We start from the raw sequence: 20,076 nt of genomic DNA on the forward strand, positions 1-20,076 counted from the left end.
AGGGAGGGATGGGAAAGGATAGGAGGGAGGGATGGGAAAGGATAGGAGGGAGGGATGGGAAAGGATAGGAGGGAGGGATGGGAAAAGATAGGAGGGAGGGATGGGAAAGGATAGGAGGGAGGGATGGGAAAGGATAGGAGGGAGGGATGGGAAAGGATAGGAGGGAGGGATGGGAAAGGGGTATAATTTCCCAAATGTACAATTTAAACATAAGAAAATGCTTTGTGAGAAATTGAGGATAAAGCTTAAGTTTAAAAAGGGGACAAAGTATGAACTAGGATAAAGAAAACGATTTAAGATAAGACCAATCCAAGTGAGTAACTGCGAATGAATTAAATGATAGCTATCATGTACTAACATCCTATCTGGATCGACTGAATCATTGTTCATGCAAAGACAGGGTTAAGGAGTACATAAATGAAGGACTAGAAAAGACATGTGATGGTATTCAAATATAAAAACAATATAAAAACCTCTTTTAAATCGTGATAATAGATTAATTAAATTTAAAACTCTGTCAATAATAAATAGATAATATTATCACATACATCACGAGTCAACTAGAGGAAAGAGGAAAGGGAATTATAGAGGTTTAAAACTATCAAACAAACCAAGTGTCGAGCAGAAATCACTTAAATATCACATGAAATAATAAGAAACTATAATGGCGGAGGTTTCCACAGGGTGTCACAGAATAGTCAAAACCTTTCGGAAACCGTTAATTTGAATTTTTTTTATAGATTTTACAATGATGTAAAAAAATATGGAAACAATAGATAATAGAAATAAATAAGTACCGAATATTGATACTACTTTTAAACAGTCCTATTCATGCTCCAAATATTCTGAAACACCCTTTAGTTAGATATCAGGTTCTAGAGAGGAGTTGGCCGGATGCAAGGTTTGGAAGATTTTCTCTCTCTCAGCTTCCTCTGCTCCTTCATCTTGGTTTACTTCCGGGTTTGCAATGAGTTACTCAACCATTCCATACTTTCGTCTAAACCTTCTCCTTTAGTTGCACTCGCCTGCAATAGTAGAGAATAAACACTTTGAAGAAAATATTATTATTTTCTTCAACTATAAACTTTTTTACAATAAAATAACTTTACCTTAAATATTTGAAAAGTTCTATTCTTGAGTTTATCAAGACCTAAAGCTCCATGAACTTCTGTAACACTCATAGCTCCCTCTATATCCTGCTTGTTGGCTAGAACTACAAGGACAGCATCCTTTAGTTCATCTTCCTCCAGCATAGAGACTAGTTCCTGCTTACTTATACCCATCCGGTCCCTAAACATTTTAGGTTCAGTTTCCAAGTATTTATTTAACTTTAGTTTTCTAATCCTTGTATATTTACAACCTGAGTTATGCATTTAGTTTAAAATATCAATAGTCTACAAAATCAGATTTCAAAGATATAAAATTAGAAAATTCAGAACATGATCCTGGAGTTAAGCTTCAGAGCCGTTTAGTCATTGATGAGTTGACTAACTCTTCACTTGATATCTAACCCCCCTCAGGCTATCGCCAGGGGGTGCCCAAATCATAACTTAAATCTAGGCGTTCACCGTTATTTTAAAAAAGTTTTTTCCTCCAAGTTGAAAAATGGTTTATTCAAAATGAATTGACGGATTAAGCGTAGTGGAAAAAATTAGATATGTGCAGGACACATGTAATTTTTTTAATTAGACACTAGTAGGACCGATAAAATGCAATAAAACAAATGAGATGCACAAAGAACAAATGAAGTGTCCATGACTTCTGAGTGCTGGTAGGAAGAAAATACCAAACAAGAACTGACCTGTCCGCACTGTCGACAACATAAATAATAGCGTCTGTATTAGTGTAGTAACATCTCCAATAAGGACGAATACTGGTCTGACCTCCTAGATCCCAAACCTAAACATGTATTGTGTAATCGTTTAAACAGTGCTTAGGATCCTGATCCAGCCAATCAAAAACTATAGAGAAAAAAATATTTTTACTCTCAAAACTCAAATCTTAACTGTTGAAAAAAGAGAGATTATAAAATTTCCTGATCCCTGACTGGCTCATCTAGTTTAAGCATAACATTAAGCGAAAAAAAAGAATAAAAATAATCTGAAAATTCTGATTTGTTAAAAAAATTCATTAAATCTTAAAGAAATGTTCATGACCTGACTCCGGATCCAGGATTTGGATCTAGATCAATTTTTTCCCATAATTCTCATCCAGGATCCGGATCCGAATCAAAATTAAATGTATCCTAAGCACTGGTCATAACACTAACAAAGATAAACTCCGTTCGGCCATTTTTATTCAAACCTGAGCTCGGAACTATTAAATGGAAAAAACGAGTTAAACATCTTTATTTCGTTTTTTTTACAAAAACCTGGAGATTTTCTACAAAAAAAAGACGTCATAACGAACAAGAAATTTTTTAGAAAACTAATTTTAAATATTCGCCAGTTAAAAACGTACCTGAAACTTGAGGTTCTTATAGGTGACAGTTTCTACATTGAATCCAATAGTTGGGATAGTTGTAACTACTTCTCCGGCCTGTAGTCTGTACAGGATCGTTGTTTTACCTAAACATTAGACCGGTTCTAGAAAGATGACTCTTAAGAGTGGTATAAAACCGCTCTCGTACCACTCTCAACGCTAATACCCGTGTTTAGGAAATTCGGATTCTTTAAAAACTAATTCTGCCAAATTCGGGGTAGGTTTATTATCTAGCCTAGAACAACTGATGAGTTCTTTACTCACTCATCCTAGCTGATACCAGTTTTATCATCCATTCTCTAGAAAATTGCCTTTTTTGTGCATCCTCGAGGACTTAAAACTCAGCAAGAATTTTTTTAAGAATTGAAGACGACTTGAAGTGATATATTTTTTTATTTTTGATGAAAGTATTTAATAATCGATATTTATCTACTTTGATTAAATTAAAATTAAAGATATATTATGGTTAAAATAGATTACATTTCTGAGGAAAGAAATTTTTTTCTTAAAATTTTTTTTCTTCTCAATTATTTAAAGTTTATCTCAAGTTTTTTTTTAATATTCAAAATATCATACAAAAGTAGAACCCACCTGTAAATATAGAGGGAGGGTATAAAATTATTTTCCATTTTTATTATTCATTAGTTTTTTATGCATCCCTGCATTTAATGCATCTCTGTAATTCATAAGCTTTCTTTTCTCAGGAAATCTACCCAAGCCAAACTAATACCAGCATTTAGGGTAGATTATCCTACCTATATCCACTCTGCGGCTGGATTTAGGTAACACCACTCTTTGTAATACCGGTATCATGCATAATACCAGTATTTCCACTTATAAAGAACGCATATGGTAGATGATCTACCCTTAATACCACCAATCAGGATTTGTAAAGAGTGGTATTTAGCTCTCTAGAACCAGGCTATTATCAAACCTTGAGATTATACACTACAGAGGTGCTCCAACCTACTAATGATGCTAAGTAGTGATTACAAACTTGAAGTCTAGACTCTGGAATACACCTACTTTATCAGAATAAAAAAATCTTACTTATAATCCAAAAATAATTTTATTTTATTTTCTAAATTGAAAATGGCAAAAATCTTTTTTCGGCTAGTTTTACCTTGAAACATTTAAATATGTGTCACGCATGTAGAAACCAGGGTCAGGGGGGGGGGATTTAACTTTTGATCCCTAATTACCTGCTCCATCTAGTCCAAGAATCAATATTCTCATCTCCCTGGATCCTAGGAGCCCCTTGAAGTAACTGAACAATCCTCCCATTCTATCTGACGAACAGTGTATGTATAATTACTTAACTATCTTCACCAATACTAGAACTGGCAAAGATTAACAAAACATAAATGCATATTCAAGGCAACGAAGGCAACTTAAAATTAGTGTAGTTAGTGCGATATAAAGATGTTACTGGAAGAGTGTACTGTAGGGTTTCCTCATTGACGTAAATTGTACAGTAGTGCTATGTACATAAGCAAATACTCCAGGTTAGGATGGAATGCTTGGTATTGTGTTGTTCTCCCAGGTTTGAGTATCATCAACAATTCCTCTCCTGATCCAGGTTCAGCTTAGAGCTCTACCAATCATTCTCATCACTGGAATCCCCGTCATTACGCTTCCCACGTCCCTTTACCTTCTTGCCGATAAAATTTGTTTTGGAGGATTTCTTTGCGTCATCGGGAGGGGTCATCAGGTCGCCAGAGTAAGTGATTACTTCATTCTGAAATATGATTTTACATATTTACAATGTTTAGGGAGTCAAACTTTGTCAATCAAACTAACATTGGTCTTAGCTTAAGGAACAAAAAAAACCGCAATTATTATATTGATCATAAACAATTACTAAAAGTAGATGGTTACTAGAATTTTTAATATTTGAAAGAAAAATAGATCATAAAGATTTGAATTTGTTTCGTCTGCGGTGGGATGAATCCCGTCTAACCTGAGCAATTCTCCACTCCAGCATCTCAGTACTAAACTCATCAGTGTTTCCCAGCTCTGAAAACCCAACTACGTATCCACGGGTCTGTGCGTCCTATATAAGAAAACAATTTATCAATCAATCAATTTATATGATGTGTATTTAACCTGTCGGCGGTCTAAGTTTCCCATATCAGGGTGCTTATAGATTTAACCGTTTATTCTTATTTCTATAAACTGTACATTTCGGAAAAGTTAAAAATGTTATTTACCTTGATCAGAATCACTGTTGGTATGACCTAAACAAAACAAGGATCAGTGGAAAATTATAAAAAAAAATTTAAATTAACTAAAAATCAACAAATAATTTTATTTTCCATATGGAAGACGTTCCAACCTTGATTTTGAGTCTGTCGCAGAGGAAGGGACACTTTTCCGCATTAATCTTGCAGAACTTTGTTTCAAGATGTTTCTTGGCCAGAATATTCAGATGCTTGTCCAGGATCTTACATCTAACAAGACAATTAGGATAATAATTTATCGGTCAGAAAAAGTCAGATACTTCACCCTAGCCCAACCGTTTCTTTACACTTACAGTTAAGAATTGGTAACTTATACGAAGCCCGATTGGATCACATATGATTATAAATTGTATGTGGAAAAGAAAAGGAGATTTATAAAAATACAGAAAATTAGGATAGATCAGAAGGCTGCGTGTTCATATCACGTCGGGGTCACCAATTTAGAGAATAAGAACAAGTCTATGATATAGTTTATTAGCAATATATTTGTAGGTAATAAACTACTATGCAGGAGAACATGTTGATCTGATGCAGGTTGGAGAACTACTGGATTTACACCAGCATATATCTTTTCCCGTATTTTCTCCTTTTCCTTTAAGGATTCCTAGTTCAGATTTAAGGAGAAAATAGATCCTCTACAACAGTAACATTAAAAAATAAAGAGTTTGTATAAAATATTTTTTTCGGAGGGTTAAGGGTGTGGATAAAAAGAATTAGGAAGAGGAAAGTATGGTACAAGGAAAGGTTAAAGAATCGTTTAAATTCATTTATAATCTCCTGTCTACTAGAATTTAAAAGATGTCCCTAGCAGATTATTATAAATGATACCTGAAAGTTTCTTCTCTGTAGAAATGACAAACAACGTTCTGTGAATTCTTTGTGATATTGAAGAACTCCTTCTCCTCGGGTATCTCGGAGTACTCCCCGTGGCCCTGCTGCATCCACTCAGCCTTCTTCTTCTGCATGTTCTTCATCGCCTCTGCAAAATAAAATAATAAAATGCATCTAGGTCCATGAATTAATATACCCCCCCCCCAGGTTAGGAAACTAATTTCCAAATTATTAATTCCCCCATAAATCTTTTGTTCCCAACTCCTTAAATTCTGTTAGAAATGTGTTAATTTTACTTCTTGACTCTTTAAAAACAACATAGTAAAACAGAATCCTGTGTTAAAAACTATACCTAGTCTTCGGCGTTTGATAGCCTCAAGATCATCCTCGTCCAGCTTCTCTAGGTTCTTAATCTCATCATCAACCTGCTCTTCCATTACTCTAGCAGCCTAGATATAGTTATTATTATAACTCTCTAGGTTCTTGATCTCATCATGAACCTGCTCTTCCATTACTCTAGCAGCCTATATATATTAATAACATTTCTCTAGGTTCTTAATCTCATCATCAACCTGCTCTTCCATTACCCTAACAGCCTATATATATATCAATTATATTGCTATAGGTTCTTAATCTCATCATGAACCTCCTCTTCCATTACTCTAGAAGCCTAGCTAGATGTAATTATTATAACTCTCTAGGTTCTTTATCTCATCATGAACCTACGCTTACATTACCCTAGCAGCCTAGATATATTAATAATATTTCTCTAGGTTCTTAATCTCATCATTCTCCTTCTCCTCAATGATTTCAGAAAAGATGAATCATGACCAAAAAAAAATCGTAGATGTGTGTGATATTATTATCATGTTAGAAATAATACACAAAAACTTCAATCTGCAGTATTTTCAATATTGACTAAATGGCGCTCGACACTTTGCTTGTCTGTCCTAGCCGCACCGCTCGGCTAAGAATAGCTTAACCAATACTAATACAAAACATACTATTTTTAAAAATGACATGGCCACGCGCTGCCTGTCCTGGCGAACGATTTTTGGGCCCCCCCCCCCCCTTCCTATCAATTTTGTACATGACCAAATTAATTTTTATTTATCATTATTTAGGGTTAGGTTAGCTTAAGCCACTTTCTGGGCCGAGCGCTGCGGCTAGGATGGACTAGGGGCCGAGCGCTGCGGCCACGGGTTGGGTTAGTTAAGACACTTTCCGGGCCGGGCGCTGCGGCTAGGACAGGCTCGGGGGCCGAGCGCTGCGGCCACATGTCTTACATTTAAGATCCATGTACAAAATTGATAGGAGGGGGATCCAAAAATCGTTCTCTAGGAATATACCGCGCTGCAGAACTAAAAATATTTCTCCAAGATGCATTATTAAGAGTTTTTATGAATTATACTTACATTGATTAACTGCTGACTGAGAATAGCTCCCATATCTACGTTTCCTGCCATTTTTAGTACTGATTTTTCTGCAAACAAACAAAATTTTAAATTATGAAATATCAAAAATACTTGCAACTTTAAAGATTAATAGACAAATAAGCAAAACAATTTATCGTATACCATAGAAGCTCCTGAGGTAATTTGCATTGTTGGGATAATTTTTTAAGATCGTTAAATAAAGCGGACTACGTTGAACGGTGCAGATGTGTATGAAGAATGCGCATTGTTCAATTTTGAATACCGCAACATATTCTCAACTTTCTACACCTGGCACAATATTAATTGTGTTAGATCTCTTATAATTTATCAATTATGTCAGCTAGAATCTCACTAGATATATTCCAAGCTTGAAGTCGCAACTGGCCTGAAAAAAAACTAAAATAAAAATCTTATTTATGAAAATCTAAAGATTAACGTCGTCTTCTTTTTATTCTATGACTAATAATGCAGGGTTACCCATTGCGGATGATTCCTAAAAGACGACCTAGAACTCTGGAAATATTGTACTTCGCAAAGGTTTAATTTAGACTTCTGATTGGAAGTCTTTCAATGATAAACCTAACGCGTTGGTAAAGTAAAAAACGATTTTACAGTTGCATGTCCCATGAAGAAAAAAGATACCGCACAATCGACTTGGTTAAAAAAAACTTCTCGATGATCATTCTATGGTTTCATGCAGGTTTAAACTTTTGCCTCTCCGTGTAAAATGATTTGGTCAATCAACTTAAATTCTAAATTATAGTCTCAAGATTTGATCTAACCTTCAGATCGTTATCTACGTATTTAAAGAGTTTTCGGTAAAGTTCTTTAAGTCTTATCCTTTGTGGGTAACCATATATGGTTAAATCATTATTATCATCATTTGATAGAACGGGTTGGATAGTGATAAAATCTAGTCTATTTCCCTTCAATCAACAATTTATTTCTGAAATCTTTTTAAAAATAAAATTATGTTTGTTTATAGTAAGATATTTTTCATTTTGTCATTTCTCCGGGCATTTTTATTTTTTGGGGGATTTCTTGAGGGCAATTAAAGTCATTGGATTGGAACATTTGGAAATTATTTCTTTAAAATTTATTTCAGTTAAATCCATCCCTCTCACTCCCTGATGGTGTAATTCTGTTATATTTAAAACTTGGATAATTTGAATGAATAAAATTCAAAGTTTTAAATATCTAAGTCTACGACTTGGACTGCAAAGATATACGAGTTAGAACTTCAGGGTTTTTGGCAAACTTATTTACAGCACACTAGCAACAGAATTTATGGATGATTAATTCAAAAACCTTTTTTAAGCGAGCTCAATTCCTTCTGTTTCCTGCTTAGGTCGTATTCCATTCTCTTGAGACTAGACTGGATGGACGAGAACTCAACCTGACATTACAACATGAAGATACAATCAAATTTGTTTTAAGAAATTTCAACTTTTACGTGATCTCTGATAAGGATTAAGATAAAAATGTTCTTTTAGAAAAATCTCGACATTTTGCAAATGTCGAAACAAATTGAAAAATGTTTGTTGATATTGTTTTAAAGTGGACTGTGAACACGTGATTCTGTTTTTCAAAGCTTGAAAAGGAGTTAGAAGTGTAGATTAATGACATTGTTTACAAATTGTAGACAGTACATTACAATAATAAAATATGTTCCATAAACACTTTTCAAATTCTTCCTTTTTGAAATGATTGTTTTACACTTGTTTGAAGTAAATTTTTCTTTTTATATTTTCTACTCTGTAAAATGTATACAGTTCATGCAGACCTCCTAAATATCTTATCCTTTGTGGCTATTGCTAACCTTGTATAATCTACACGTTTAATTAAGTAAGTTTCTGAAAAAAAAAAAAAAGACAATTACTGTACCTTGGCTCCCTCACTCATCATACCTTTCTCCAAATCCCACTGTGCCCTTCAAATATTTAAAATAGAATTATTAAAATTAAGAAGAAAGAATAAAAATAAATATTAAGAAACGGTGAATCTAATGAAAATTTCATTTCACTTTTGCACAGCTTCTCTTTGATTAAACGTATATTTGTCTTTGCTGAATAAAAGCTAGAATAGGAAGTGTATTGATATAAACGCCGACCACTTTAGTAGGATTCCTTTATTGAGATCAGATGAATTGAACATGATCAGATGCAATTGTTAAGATACGATGCATTAATGAGCGATTTAAAAAAAGATAATTGCATTAAATGCCTATTGAGATCATATGCATATGCATTTTTTTGTATAATCTATTTTAGGCAATGACAAAAATAATGCTCAACCTGATATCGTGAATCTCTGATTTGACCATCTGAATATCTCGTATCTGAACTGGGGTTTTGGAACTCAAGATTTCAAGGTTTCTCCAACTTATACTACCCTGACTAGAAACACTCTTAAAAGCCTAAAAAGATAAAAATCTTTGTTTATCTGAACTCTTAAATTTTAAATGAAAATAATTAGATATGAAAATAAATCTAAAAAAAAACTACCTCGATCATTTTCTCTTTTTTCCTAATCTCAGCCAATAAGGATTCTCGTTGATAATGCTTGGGAGTTACTTTCCTCTTTTCTTTCATCGTCTTTTTAGTCAAGTTCCGCCCAGTTACATCTTCTCCTTTTATCGCTAGACGTGTTCGAACTCCTATCGCTAATCATCTTCGTTAAATAAGGAAGAAGTTTTTCGGACAGAAGAGTAAATCGGTGTTTTTCTGCAAACAGAACTGGGTTTCTAAACAAGTTTTTTTTTTTAACCAGTAACGAACTTGGCAAAATGTGGCGAATTATCAGAGTTTTTACATACCAGTAAAATCAATTTTAAGTTACTGGAAAAAATGTCGTATCATGGTAATACTAAACAGGAGAAAGTCGACAAATAGTCGACTTAAGAAGATCAAAAGTCGAGTTGTTGTCAACAAAAAATGACTACGTTTTGTTGGGTTTAGTCTCTAATTATATAAAAACATTAAAGATGATATTCTTTCCTAGATTCAGATCATCAATCTTCCGTTTTATTTCAGAATTCTCACTGAAAAATATATTTTATTGAATGAACTGCCGACCTAATTTCAAACTTTTCTTGATTCGAGGCATTACATGCCAGATTCACGTCGGTACCCTTCATCCCAGGGGTGTATATTTTCATTAAATTATAACCCCCTCTTCTGAAAGTACATTTTTCCCCAGAAGATGGTATGTTTGCGCTGAGGGTTTTTATTGGTTAAATTGGGGAAAAAAAATGATTTTCAGGGAAAAATAGATAAATTTTTGTCTAAACGTATGAAAAAGGATGAAATTTTCATTTTTTTACCCCGATCTTCAAAAATCTCATTTCTTAAAAACATACACCCCTGATTAAGCTCTTAAGGAGTTTGGCGACTTAATTTTTAGTGATCCAGGCTTAAAGAGTTTATCTACCTCTCTAGGTTCCCAACAATCTTCTTCAAGTTGTTGGTTGCAGTTTGTAGTTTAACAGATACCCTGGAGAAACCAGTTAATACAGGTTAAACCAGATAGTTATCACGAGATGATAAATGATCACAATTGATAAGTTTGTGAATCATATCGAACTTGAAGATAGAAGACAGTGCGATGTTCGATAATGATGATAAATGATATACGAGAGATGTCCAATAAGTTTTGAGAAATTTTTTAAATGTACTTCGAGACGTCTTAGCCCTTTAATTTTTTTAAGTTCACTATATTTATATCGGTTTAATTTTCGACCAGCTAATGTCAATCAGATAATACAGGGTGTCCCACGAAACATGACAGATGGTAAATAGTTTAAATGTCTTCTTCCAAAAATTTGTAAAGTTGTTTAATACCAAAGAGAATAATAAAAAAAATAATATGACAGTCAAGTTATGCTATTGATTTAAAAGTAAAATATATTTAAGTAAGAGATTTTTTAAATCAAAATAAACTGCAAAACTCCTATAATATGTAATACTGTATATGGAAAAAGACATTCAAAACTATTCAAACACTGTCATTTTTTGTGGGACACCCTGTATGATAGACGCAATTAGCTTTCTCCTCGAGCCCGTAAACGTTGCTTGACACAGTCTGAATATTTTATCTATTGACTCAAACTTTACCCATTTATGCGTGTTCTAGAGGTTAGTTAGCTTAAAAAGTCAAAGGACGGTATCCCTTTATTGTAGAAAGGGTCCTTGAGGGTTTTTATAGTTTTAATCTACGTTTCAGCAAACCAATTAATATCTTTTCCCAAGACCCCTTTGGGGCAAATGCTGTCCAAATCGTTACCATTTTTTAAATCTTGCCCTACAACTTTGTATGCAGGACCATTTCAGAGATGCCGAACTCATCAAACTTTATCAGCTTATAAGCTTCGCTAATTTGGTCTAAGAAACTTTCCATTTGTGGACTGTTTGTGGGGTTTTTGTAGATTTTTCCTGCTAAAACATTTCCTCTTTCTGCCAACACTCTCAATTACACTTTTCCCCTTTTAGTCCACATATAAACTAAATATTTAATCTCCTCTAATGCACTGTGGATTATGCAAAAGGCGTCTGCTTGGTATTTGGAAAGTTTTAGGCACGATTTTTTTGTGTATTGAGCATCCCAAGTGTCCTCTTTCCCAGGTTGGGATTAAAAACATTCCCGTAACAGCGGAGCTAAACAATCTCTGGGAAAATGCGAATTACATAGAAATAAAAAGTTTGACGAATAAAGTCCGTTAGGAGAGGACATCCATGATGGATACAGTGAGCTTTGAAAACGAATTAAAGGCCTTAAGGGCAGTTTCAATTGCACCCCGCGACCCCCAGGTTTACGTATCTGAGAAGGGCAGAATATATGGAAGCTTAAGCCTGTGTATAATTGCGTCTAGGCGTACCTCTAAACAAAATTTTGCTAAACTTATTGGACTCACCTCGTAAATGATCAAGATAATGATGATAATGATGATAGATAAGAAATTTGGTAGGTGATCAAAATTAAAATTAAAATTTCTGAAGTTCACTATAGATAATACTCATAATTTGAAGGATAAAAATCAAGATAATAGATAAAAGAAATTATATTACATATTAAGAGCATTATATATCGTATAAGAACAGTCAGTTTTTCTTTTTAATAGTCTTTTAATAATTAATATCGACCGTAAAAAATTGTTAATTGTTTATCCAAAATAATAATAATTTAATAAAAAATCAGCCATCTTTCCGTATGAATCAAGGCCGAGCCTCCCCCCCCCCCCCTCAATAATAACCGCCAAATGACGGAAATTGATGGTCCAATGCTTTTAAAAAGTAATGAGAGAATTATCAAATCAATATTGGCAAATAATTAGATTTTTATATTTTATGAAAGATTAATAAATAATTGGAGAAACATGAATAGTCTGGTTTCCTAGGAATCTGATCTAGAACGGATCCAAGGAGTCCCAGCTCCTTTTCCAGTTTGTGTAAGGATTGAGTAGAAGACTTCTTGAGCTCTTGGATACTCTCCTCGAGGCAATCCTTGATTAAACCACTACTGGAACCTTCTGTAGTATCATCTCCTAGGTTCTGCTCTCCTAACTGCAAATATACATCCTTGATTAAACCACTACACTGGAACCTTCTGTAGTATCATCTTCTTGGTTCTGCTCTCCTAGCTGCAAATATAAATCCTTGCTTGATTAAACTCCTGTAACCTTCTGTAGTATTATATTATTGGTTCTGCTCTCCTAGCTGCAAATATAAATCCTTGATTAAACTCCTGGAACCTTCATAGTATCATCTCCTTGGTTCTGTTTACCTAACTACAAATATACATCCTTGATTAAACCACTATTCTGGAACCTTCTGTAGTATCATCTTCTTGGTTCTGCTCTCCTAGCTGCAAATATAAATCCTTGCTTGATTAAACTCCTGTAACCTTCTGTAGTATCATCTTATTGGTTCTGCTCTCCTGGCTGCAAATATAAATCATTGATTAAACTCCTGGAACCTTCATAGTATCATCTCCTTGGTTCTGCCCTACTAGCTGCAAATATAAATCCTTGTTTAAACAACTCCTGGAACCTTCTGTAATATCATCTTCTAAGTTCTGCTATCGTAGCTGCAAATATAAATCATTGTTTAAACAACTCCTGGACCTACTGTAATATCATCTTCTAGGTTCTGCTCTCCTATTAGCTGCAAATACAAATCATTGATTAATTAGCTCCTGGAACCTTCTGTAGTATCATCTTCTTGGTTCTGCTCTCCTAGCTACAAATATAAATCAAAGAATTAGAACCTATACAGGAGCTGTTGCTAAAAAGACTACTATTTTATCAGTAAAATTTCAAAATGACATTTTTCCTTCCAAATGACTCGCTGATCCCGATCTGGAGCTTTTAGGGTGTACTATGCTCGTTAAAATGGAGAGTTAAAAAACTATTGTATCGTCCACAATTTGTCAGATTTGTGAGGTAACAAATCAAGTTCTAAGTCCCACAATAGAGTTTTTAGTAATTTTAAGGCAAATAATTCATTAAGTGTTTGTAAACTTAAAGAAACCATTTAAACTGTAAAATATCAAAATGCTTTAACCCAATGCATAGCTTTTAATGTTAAACTTTACTGTATCCGCCCCTGCCCCATACACAATAACCCATCCTAGCCGCAGCACAGGGCTTAAAATTCGTATTTGGATAACGGTCACCTGGTGCAACAGCTCATATTTTCGTCTCTGTAATATTCTCAATCTATCTCTTGTCTCCTTAGAACAAAATAAAAAATAATTTAAGAATTTTGTCTTCAGTATTTCGAAAATGCGAAATTGAAGACAGAAATTGAGTCTTTGCTACAAACTCATATTTTCTAATCCCTATAACTTTGCCGCCTTATGGTGTAAACCTGTGATATTTCAAACTTATTTTTCTCATTTGATCTAACAGAATTCATAGTTTGAAATATCTAAGATATACGACATTGGGTTGCAAAGGTGTATGGATTTGAAAATCACACTTAGACTCAATTCCTTTACTAAAATATAACTTAAGAATTTTTTTAATCTAAACGCAGCTCTTATTTTTAGTGTCATGAAAAAGCGGCAAAGATCTAAGACATTTTTAGATCTAAGTCAAATCCAGGTCAAATCCAGGTCAAATCCAGGTCAAATCCAGGTCAAATCCAGGTCAAATCGGAGCCGCAGGAAACTCTGATAAATCTTTTACAAAAAAATAGTTTTCTTTATTTTTTTTTATTTCCTCTACTTTCGCTATAGATTGGTTGAACTCCAGGTCCACATTACTACAGGTGGAGGTGTCCTGTATGCTCTTGGACTTCACCATCTCAGTATACATCAACACTTCATTCTCAACCTCAGATATCTCCTCCTAAAACAAGGGACTGTTTACAATGTTTACTTATAGGTAAACTAAAAACTGAAATAATCATTTAAATAATTTTTTAACATTTCATGATTGCTTGACAGATACAATTCCTTACAGTCGTCTCTGAATTCTCTTTTATAGTTGGTAATCATGTATTTTTACACAGATCAAACAAATACGACTTGTTCATTTATTATTGTATTCTTACCTTCCCCTAAAGTAATATCCTAGCATCCGCGAGACTTCAAGAAAAAACACGCAAAATTTGGAGCTCTCGTATATATTTAAAGAAAATAATTATATTTTTTGAGAAAATGATTAGATAGACTTGTTAAGAGGTTGAGTTCAGATAAACAGTTCTTAGGAATACAAGATGGGTAGAAATCAGAATAATAATACCAATGATCTGATCCTAGAGCTGACCGCTGAGACAAAGAAGAACTTTGAAGATCTGAACAAAATTTCTCAGCAGAGCAATGATGTAGAAAAGCTAACAAAAATGGTTGAAATGGTGACTAAAATTAGAGAAGATGAAGAAGGATATTGAAGTGGGACTAAATGAGAGAGAAATGCGTGCGAGAAACCAGAGTATCAGAGTGGGGTGTCTAAAGTCATCAAAATTGGGTCGGTTAACTCAATTCTGGACTTTTTAGTGCATTTCCCCCTGTCCTTATGCCATTCCCCCCTCCCTTTCCTGCATTCCCCCCCCCCAAAAGGCCTAAGAAGCCTTTTGATTTTGTTACTCGAGATTTCTCTCTGATTTTTTGCATGCAGGCCTGAATTGGGATCTATTTTATTAATCGAACATCAAAATGGGGGGGGGGGAATTTTCCCCACATATTTCACGATTTTAAAAAAAACTTTTTTGTATGTAGTTTATATTACAACGCTTATTTATCTATCCAATTATTCTATTAAAAACTGATTTGTTTCAAATAACTCTAATTTTTTACTAAATGTTAGATATAATTTTATTTTATATATTTTATTAGTTTTTCAAATGTTTATTCTATTAATCCACAGAGGATCTAGATTATAGAGTACAGCTCCGCAACACAGAGGATAAAGATTAAAGAGAAGAGCTCCTGAGCTGGGAACTACAGAATGATGGATAACGAAATCAAAGCTTGATCCTCTCTTTCATATAACGATTATTTACCACCTCCTTTTTTTGTTCCAATCGAATTAGTTGAAATTGTTAATATTTTACAAAACAAGTCCTCTTGTGATATTGATGGTATCTTAATCAAATTTATCAACAGAATCATAAAATCCTTTTCTCTTCCGTTAACATATATTCTAAACCTTTCTGTAGAACAAGGTATATTTCCAAATTCAAGGAAAACCTCCAGGACTATTTCAGTATTTAAGAAAGAAGGATCTACTCGAAATCCTTCAAATTAGAGACCTATTTCACTTATTAATTGTTTATCAAAACACATTGAAAAATGTGAGAATTTTAAACTTTCTAGATACAAATAATTTTTTTCTAGTATTTTTTCCTTCCCCTGGAGTAATCTCCTAACATCCAGCTTATCTACCTCCTTTAATACTGTATTCTTACCTTCCCCTGGAGTAATCTGCTAGCATCCAGCTTCTCTATAGTTCCTTTATTATTGTATTCCTACCTTCCCCTGGAGTAATCTCCTAGCATCCATCTTCTCTATAGTTCCTTTGATACTGTATTCCTACCTTCCCCTGGAGTAATCTGCTAGCATCCAGCTTCTCTTTAGTTCCTTTATTACTGTATTCCTACCTTCCCCTGGAGTAATCTCCTAGCATCCAGCATCTCTATAGTTCCTTTAATACTGTATTCTTACCTTAGCCTGGATTAATCTGCTAGCATCCAGCTTCTCTTTTGTTCCTTTATTACTGTATTCTTACCTTCCCCTGGAGTAATCTCTTAGCATCCAGCTTCTCTACCTTCTTTATTATTGTATTCCTACCTTCCCCTGGAGTAATCTCCTAGCATCCAGCTTCTCTATAGTTCCTTTATTATTGTATTCCTACCTTCCCCTGGAGTAATCTCTTAGAATCCAGCTTCTCTACCTCCTTTATTACTGTACTCCTACCTTCCCCTGGAGTAATCTCCTAGCATTCAGCTTCTCTTTAGTTCCTTTATTACTGTATTCTTACCTTCCCCTGGAGTAATCTGCTATCATCCAGCTTCTCTTTAGTTCCTTTATTACTGTACTCCTACCTTCCCCTGGAGTAATATCCTAGTATCCAGCTTCTCTTTAGTTCCTTTATTACTGTATTCCTACCTTCCCCTGGAGTAATCTCCTAGTATCCAGCTTCTCTTTAGTTCCTTTATTATTGTATTCTTACCTTCCCCTGGAGTAATCTCTTAGCATCCAGCTTCTCAAGTTCCTTTCTCCTTATCTCCTGCTCAGCAGTCTTTTTTCTTAATTCAGACAATTCTCTTCGTCTAAGATAATGTATTGAGAATTTACATTGTGGTAAAGCTATAGATTTTGATTCTAGAATCCGGTATAAAACAGAAATTTTATATTTCTTCTTATTACTTTTCACATATTAATAAAACAACGTTCTTTTTATCCAATTGACATATTGCAGTTGGAAACTTCTAAAAGCGCAATGATTGCTCTGGTCCAATTCTAAAAATCTCGAGTTTGTTTAAACTGTTTTCCCACAATCTACTTTTTTAGGATACACTGTATTTTACCCTAAAACCTGATCAGCTATTACTAATTTTATAACCCTGAACACACCATTCACGTCACATGTGTCTTAAAGAGAAACGGGTTAAAAAAACACTCAAATCAAATATTCTGAATTAAAAAATCTAAAAGAGGTTTGAGGTATACCTAACGTACCTACCATAAATGAACCTATTTATCCACTACACTTTTAAAAGAATTGATTCCTTATCACAAACTCAAATTTTCTATTCCCTATTATATTTGCAACCTGAATGTTTAAACCTTTAATATATCAAAATTAAATTATTTGATCCAACAGAATTTCTAATTGGATGTATCTAAAGTCTACATTTGGTTGCAAAGATATAGGGATTAGAAAAGTAGAGTTTATGGTGAAGACTCCTTAACTTCCATTGAGATAAATTAAAGACACTGATTACTTGAGGTTCTCTTACTTTGATTTTCTTATCCTTAAATTTTTACAACCTAATGTTGTAGACCTTTGTCATTTCAAACTATAAAAAAATGCTAAGTCAAAGTTAGAAATATCAAAGGCTTACACTTAACGTTTTAAAAAATAAATAATTAGGGTTTTAGGTGTAGGTCCACTGTGTCATTTTATTCTTTCAAAAGAATTTGCTTGAAATTTCCAAAGGTTTTACCTATTCTTAATTCTGGATAAACAGATCATCAGTTTGCTCTGTATCTCTTCTACATGTTGGATACTGTCCTTTCTTCTCAGTTCCTCACCAACCTTTGTACTCGTTCCTCCTCTCCCTCTCTTCTCCATAGTAATTCTTTCCTGACGTTCCTCTCTCTGTCTCTGCTCCTCTTGTAGCTTTACATCCAGCCTTAGTCTTTTTTTTCCCCTTTTCTCTTCTTCTCCTTTCTCAATCCACCGGTTCCTATTCTCTTCTCCACATCTTCCGATCTTCTCATCCACGGCGTTTTCCATCCTTTCTTTTTCCTGCGGTTGTTTCACTGATTTTATTGTTTCAACTGCCTGTATTTCTGGATCAGTATATCTACTTTGCGTCGAATCCGATTCTTCTCTTCTTTGTAAATCGATCTCTGGGTTAGTCATTCCTCCTTTCTCTGAATCCTTCCTATCCGGATTCATTCCTTCTCTTGTATACAAACTTTGTCGTTCATTATCTAGGTTTAATCGACCTCTCATCTCCGGATTCAAACAATCTCTCATCTCCGGATTCAAACAATCTCTCATCTCCGGAAACCTTCGTTCTCTAATATCCAAATTCATTCGATTCATCATCCCCGGACTTATTTCTTCTCTTATATCTGAAATCCTCTGTTCATTCATCTCTGACATCCTTCGATTAAACATTTCTGGATTCAATCTTGGATTTTCTAGTTTTCTCAAATCAGGATTGACTTTCCCTTTTATCTTCGGTTCAATCATTCCTTGTTTCTCCCTGGATATAAATGAATCCATCTTGCATCTTTCCTCTAGTTGTATCCCTGTATCCATCCTTCTCCTTTGCTCTGGTTGTATCCCTGTATCCATCCTTCTCCTTATGCTCTGGTTGTATCCCTGTATCCATCCTTCTCCTTAGCTCTGGTTGTATCCCTGTATCCATCCTTCTCCTTTGCTCTGGTTGTATCCCTGTATCCATCCTTCTCCTTACTTCTAGTTGTATCCCTGTATCCATCCTTCTCCTTTCCTCTGGTTGTATCCCTGTATCCATCCTTCTCCTTTCCTCTGGTTGTATCCCAGTATCCATCCTTCTCCTTTCCTCTGGTTGTATCCCTGTATCCATCCTTCTCCTTTCCTCTGGTTGTATCCCAGTATCCATTCTTATTCTTTCCTCTGGATGTATTCCTGTATCCATCCTTCTCCTTTCCTCTGGTTGTATCCCTGCATCCATCCTTCTCCTTTGCTCTGGTTGTATCCCTGTATCCATCCTTTTCCTTTCCTCTGGTTGTATCCCTGAATACATATTTCTCCTTTCCTCTGGTTGTATCCATGTATCCATATTTCTCCTTTCCTCTGGTTGTATCATTGTATCCATATTTCTCCATTCCTCTGGTTGTATCCCTGTATCTATTCTGTTCCTTTCCTCTGGTTGTATCCCTGTATCCATCCTTTTCCTTTCCTCTGGTTGCACCCCTGTATCCATCCTTCTCATTTCCTCAGGTTGTTTCCCTGTAGCCATCCTTCTTTCCTCTGGTTGTATCCCAGTATCCATACTTCTCCTTTCATCTAGTAGTTTCCCTGTATACATCCTTCTCCTTTCCTCTGGTTGTATCCCTGTATCCATCCTTCTCCTTTCCTCTAGTTGTATCCCAGTATCCATTCTTATCCTTTCCTCTGGTTGTATCCCTGTATCCATCCTCCTCCTTTCCTCTAGTTGTATCCCAGTATCCATTCTTCTCCATTCCTCTGGTTGTATCACTGTATCCATCCCATATCTTTCCTCTGAATATATCCCTGTATCCATCCTTCTCCTTTCCTCTGGATGTATCCCAGTATCCATCCTTCTCCTTTCCTTTGATTGTATCCCTGTATCCATTCTTCTCCTTTCCTCTGGTTGTATCCCTGTATCCATCCTTCTCCTTTGCTCTGGTTGAATACCAGTATCCATCCTTCTCCTTTCATATGGTTGTATCCCAGTATCATGCATCCTTTTCCTTTCCTCTAGTAGTATCTCTGTATCCATCCTTCTCCTTTCCTCTGGTTGTATCCCTGTATCCATCCTTCTTCTTGCCTCTAGTAGTATCCCTGAATCCATCCTTTTCCTTTCCTCTGGTTGTATCCCTGTATCCATTCTCCTCCTTTCCTCTGGTTGTATCCCTGTATCCATCCTTCTCCTTTCCTCTGGTTGTATCCCTGTATCCACCCTTCTCTTTTCCTCTAGTAGTATCCCTGTATCCATCCTTCTTTCCTCTGGTTGTATTTTTGTATCGATCCTTCTCCTTTCCTCTGGTTGTATCCCTGTATCCATTCTCCTCCTTTCCTCTGGTTGTATCCCTGTATCCATCCTTCTCCTTTCCTCTGGATGTGTCCCTGTATCCATCCTTCTCCTTTCCTCTGGATGTATCCCTGTATCCATCCTTCTCCTTTC

The 20,076-nt window shown here is 35.0% G+C and overlaps 3 protein-coding genes across 5 annotated transcripts; all 3 read right to left on the reverse strand.

Moving 5' to 3' along the window:
• Nucleotides 1–605: 605 nt before the first annotated feature.
• On the reverse strand, nt 606–3,785 carry LOC111704879 (ADP-ribosylation factor-like protein 1). The gene is made up of 5 exons (XM_023477254.1): nt 3,684–3,785; nt 2,461–2,567; nt 1,802–1,899; nt 1,110–1,290; nt 606–1,025 (listed from the first exon to the last, which is right to left on the reverse strand). The coding sequence occupies exons 1-5, from the start codon at nt 3,763–3,765 to the stop codon at nt 951–953; spliced, it is 543 nt and encodes a 180-aa protein (XP_023333022.1). The 5' UTR covers nt 3,766–3,785; the 3' UTR covers nt 606–950.
• Nucleotides 3,770–7,056, reverse strand: LOC111704864 (thioredoxin domain-containing protein 9-like). Its single transcript, XM_023477232.1, has 7 exons — nt 6,968–7,056; nt 5,905–6,001; nt 5,550–5,700; nt 4,817–4,931; nt 4,692–4,718; nt 4,442–4,534; nt 3,770–4,219 (listed from the first exon to the last, which is right to left on the reverse strand). Exons 1-7 carry the CDS (start codon nt 7,016–7,018, stop codon nt 4,076–4,078), a joined length of 678 nt encoding a protein of 225 aa, XP_023333000.1. The 5' UTR covers nt 7,019–7,056; the 3' UTR covers nt 3,770–4,075.
• LOC111704809 (trichohyalin-like) lies at nt 7,031–18,542 on the reverse strand. 3 transcript variants are annotated; one of them, XM_023477168.1, is made up of 12 exons: nt 17,656–18,542; nt 16,659–16,758; nt 14,211–14,333; nt 13,658–13,714; nt 12,377–12,546; nt 10,418–10,480; nt 9,985–10,028; nt 9,493–9,650; nt 9,283–9,404; nt 8,873–8,918; nt 8,297–8,384; nt 7,031–7,373 (listed from the first exon to the last, which is right to left on the reverse strand). In XM_023477168.1, the coding sequence occupies exons 1-12, from the start codon at nt 18,516–18,518 to the stop codon at nt 7,306–7,308; spliced, it is 1,902 nt and encodes a 633-aa protein (XP_023332936.1). In that variant the 5' UTR covers nt 18,519–18,542; the 3' UTR covers nt 7,031–7,305. The 3 variants fall into 3 exon arrangements, with proteins under 3 accessions (XP_023332936.1, XP_023332944.1, XP_023332928.1); XM_023477176.1 differs by having other exon boundaries at nt 9,493–9,644; nt 14,205–14,333; XM_023477160.1 differs by having other exon boundaries at nt 14,205–14,333.
• Between the last annotated feature and the right edge of the window lie 1,534 nt (nt 18,543–20,076).

The sequence above is a fragment of the Eurytemora carolleeae genome, unplaced genomic scaffold (genome assembly GCF_000591075.1).
Source record: "Eurytemora carolleeae unplaced genomic scaffold, Eaff_2.0 scaffold2, whole genome shotgun sequence".
In the NCBI taxonomy this organism is placed as follows: Eukaryota; Metazoa; Arthropoda; class Copepoda; order Calanoida; family Temoridae; genus Eurytemora; species Eurytemora carolleeae.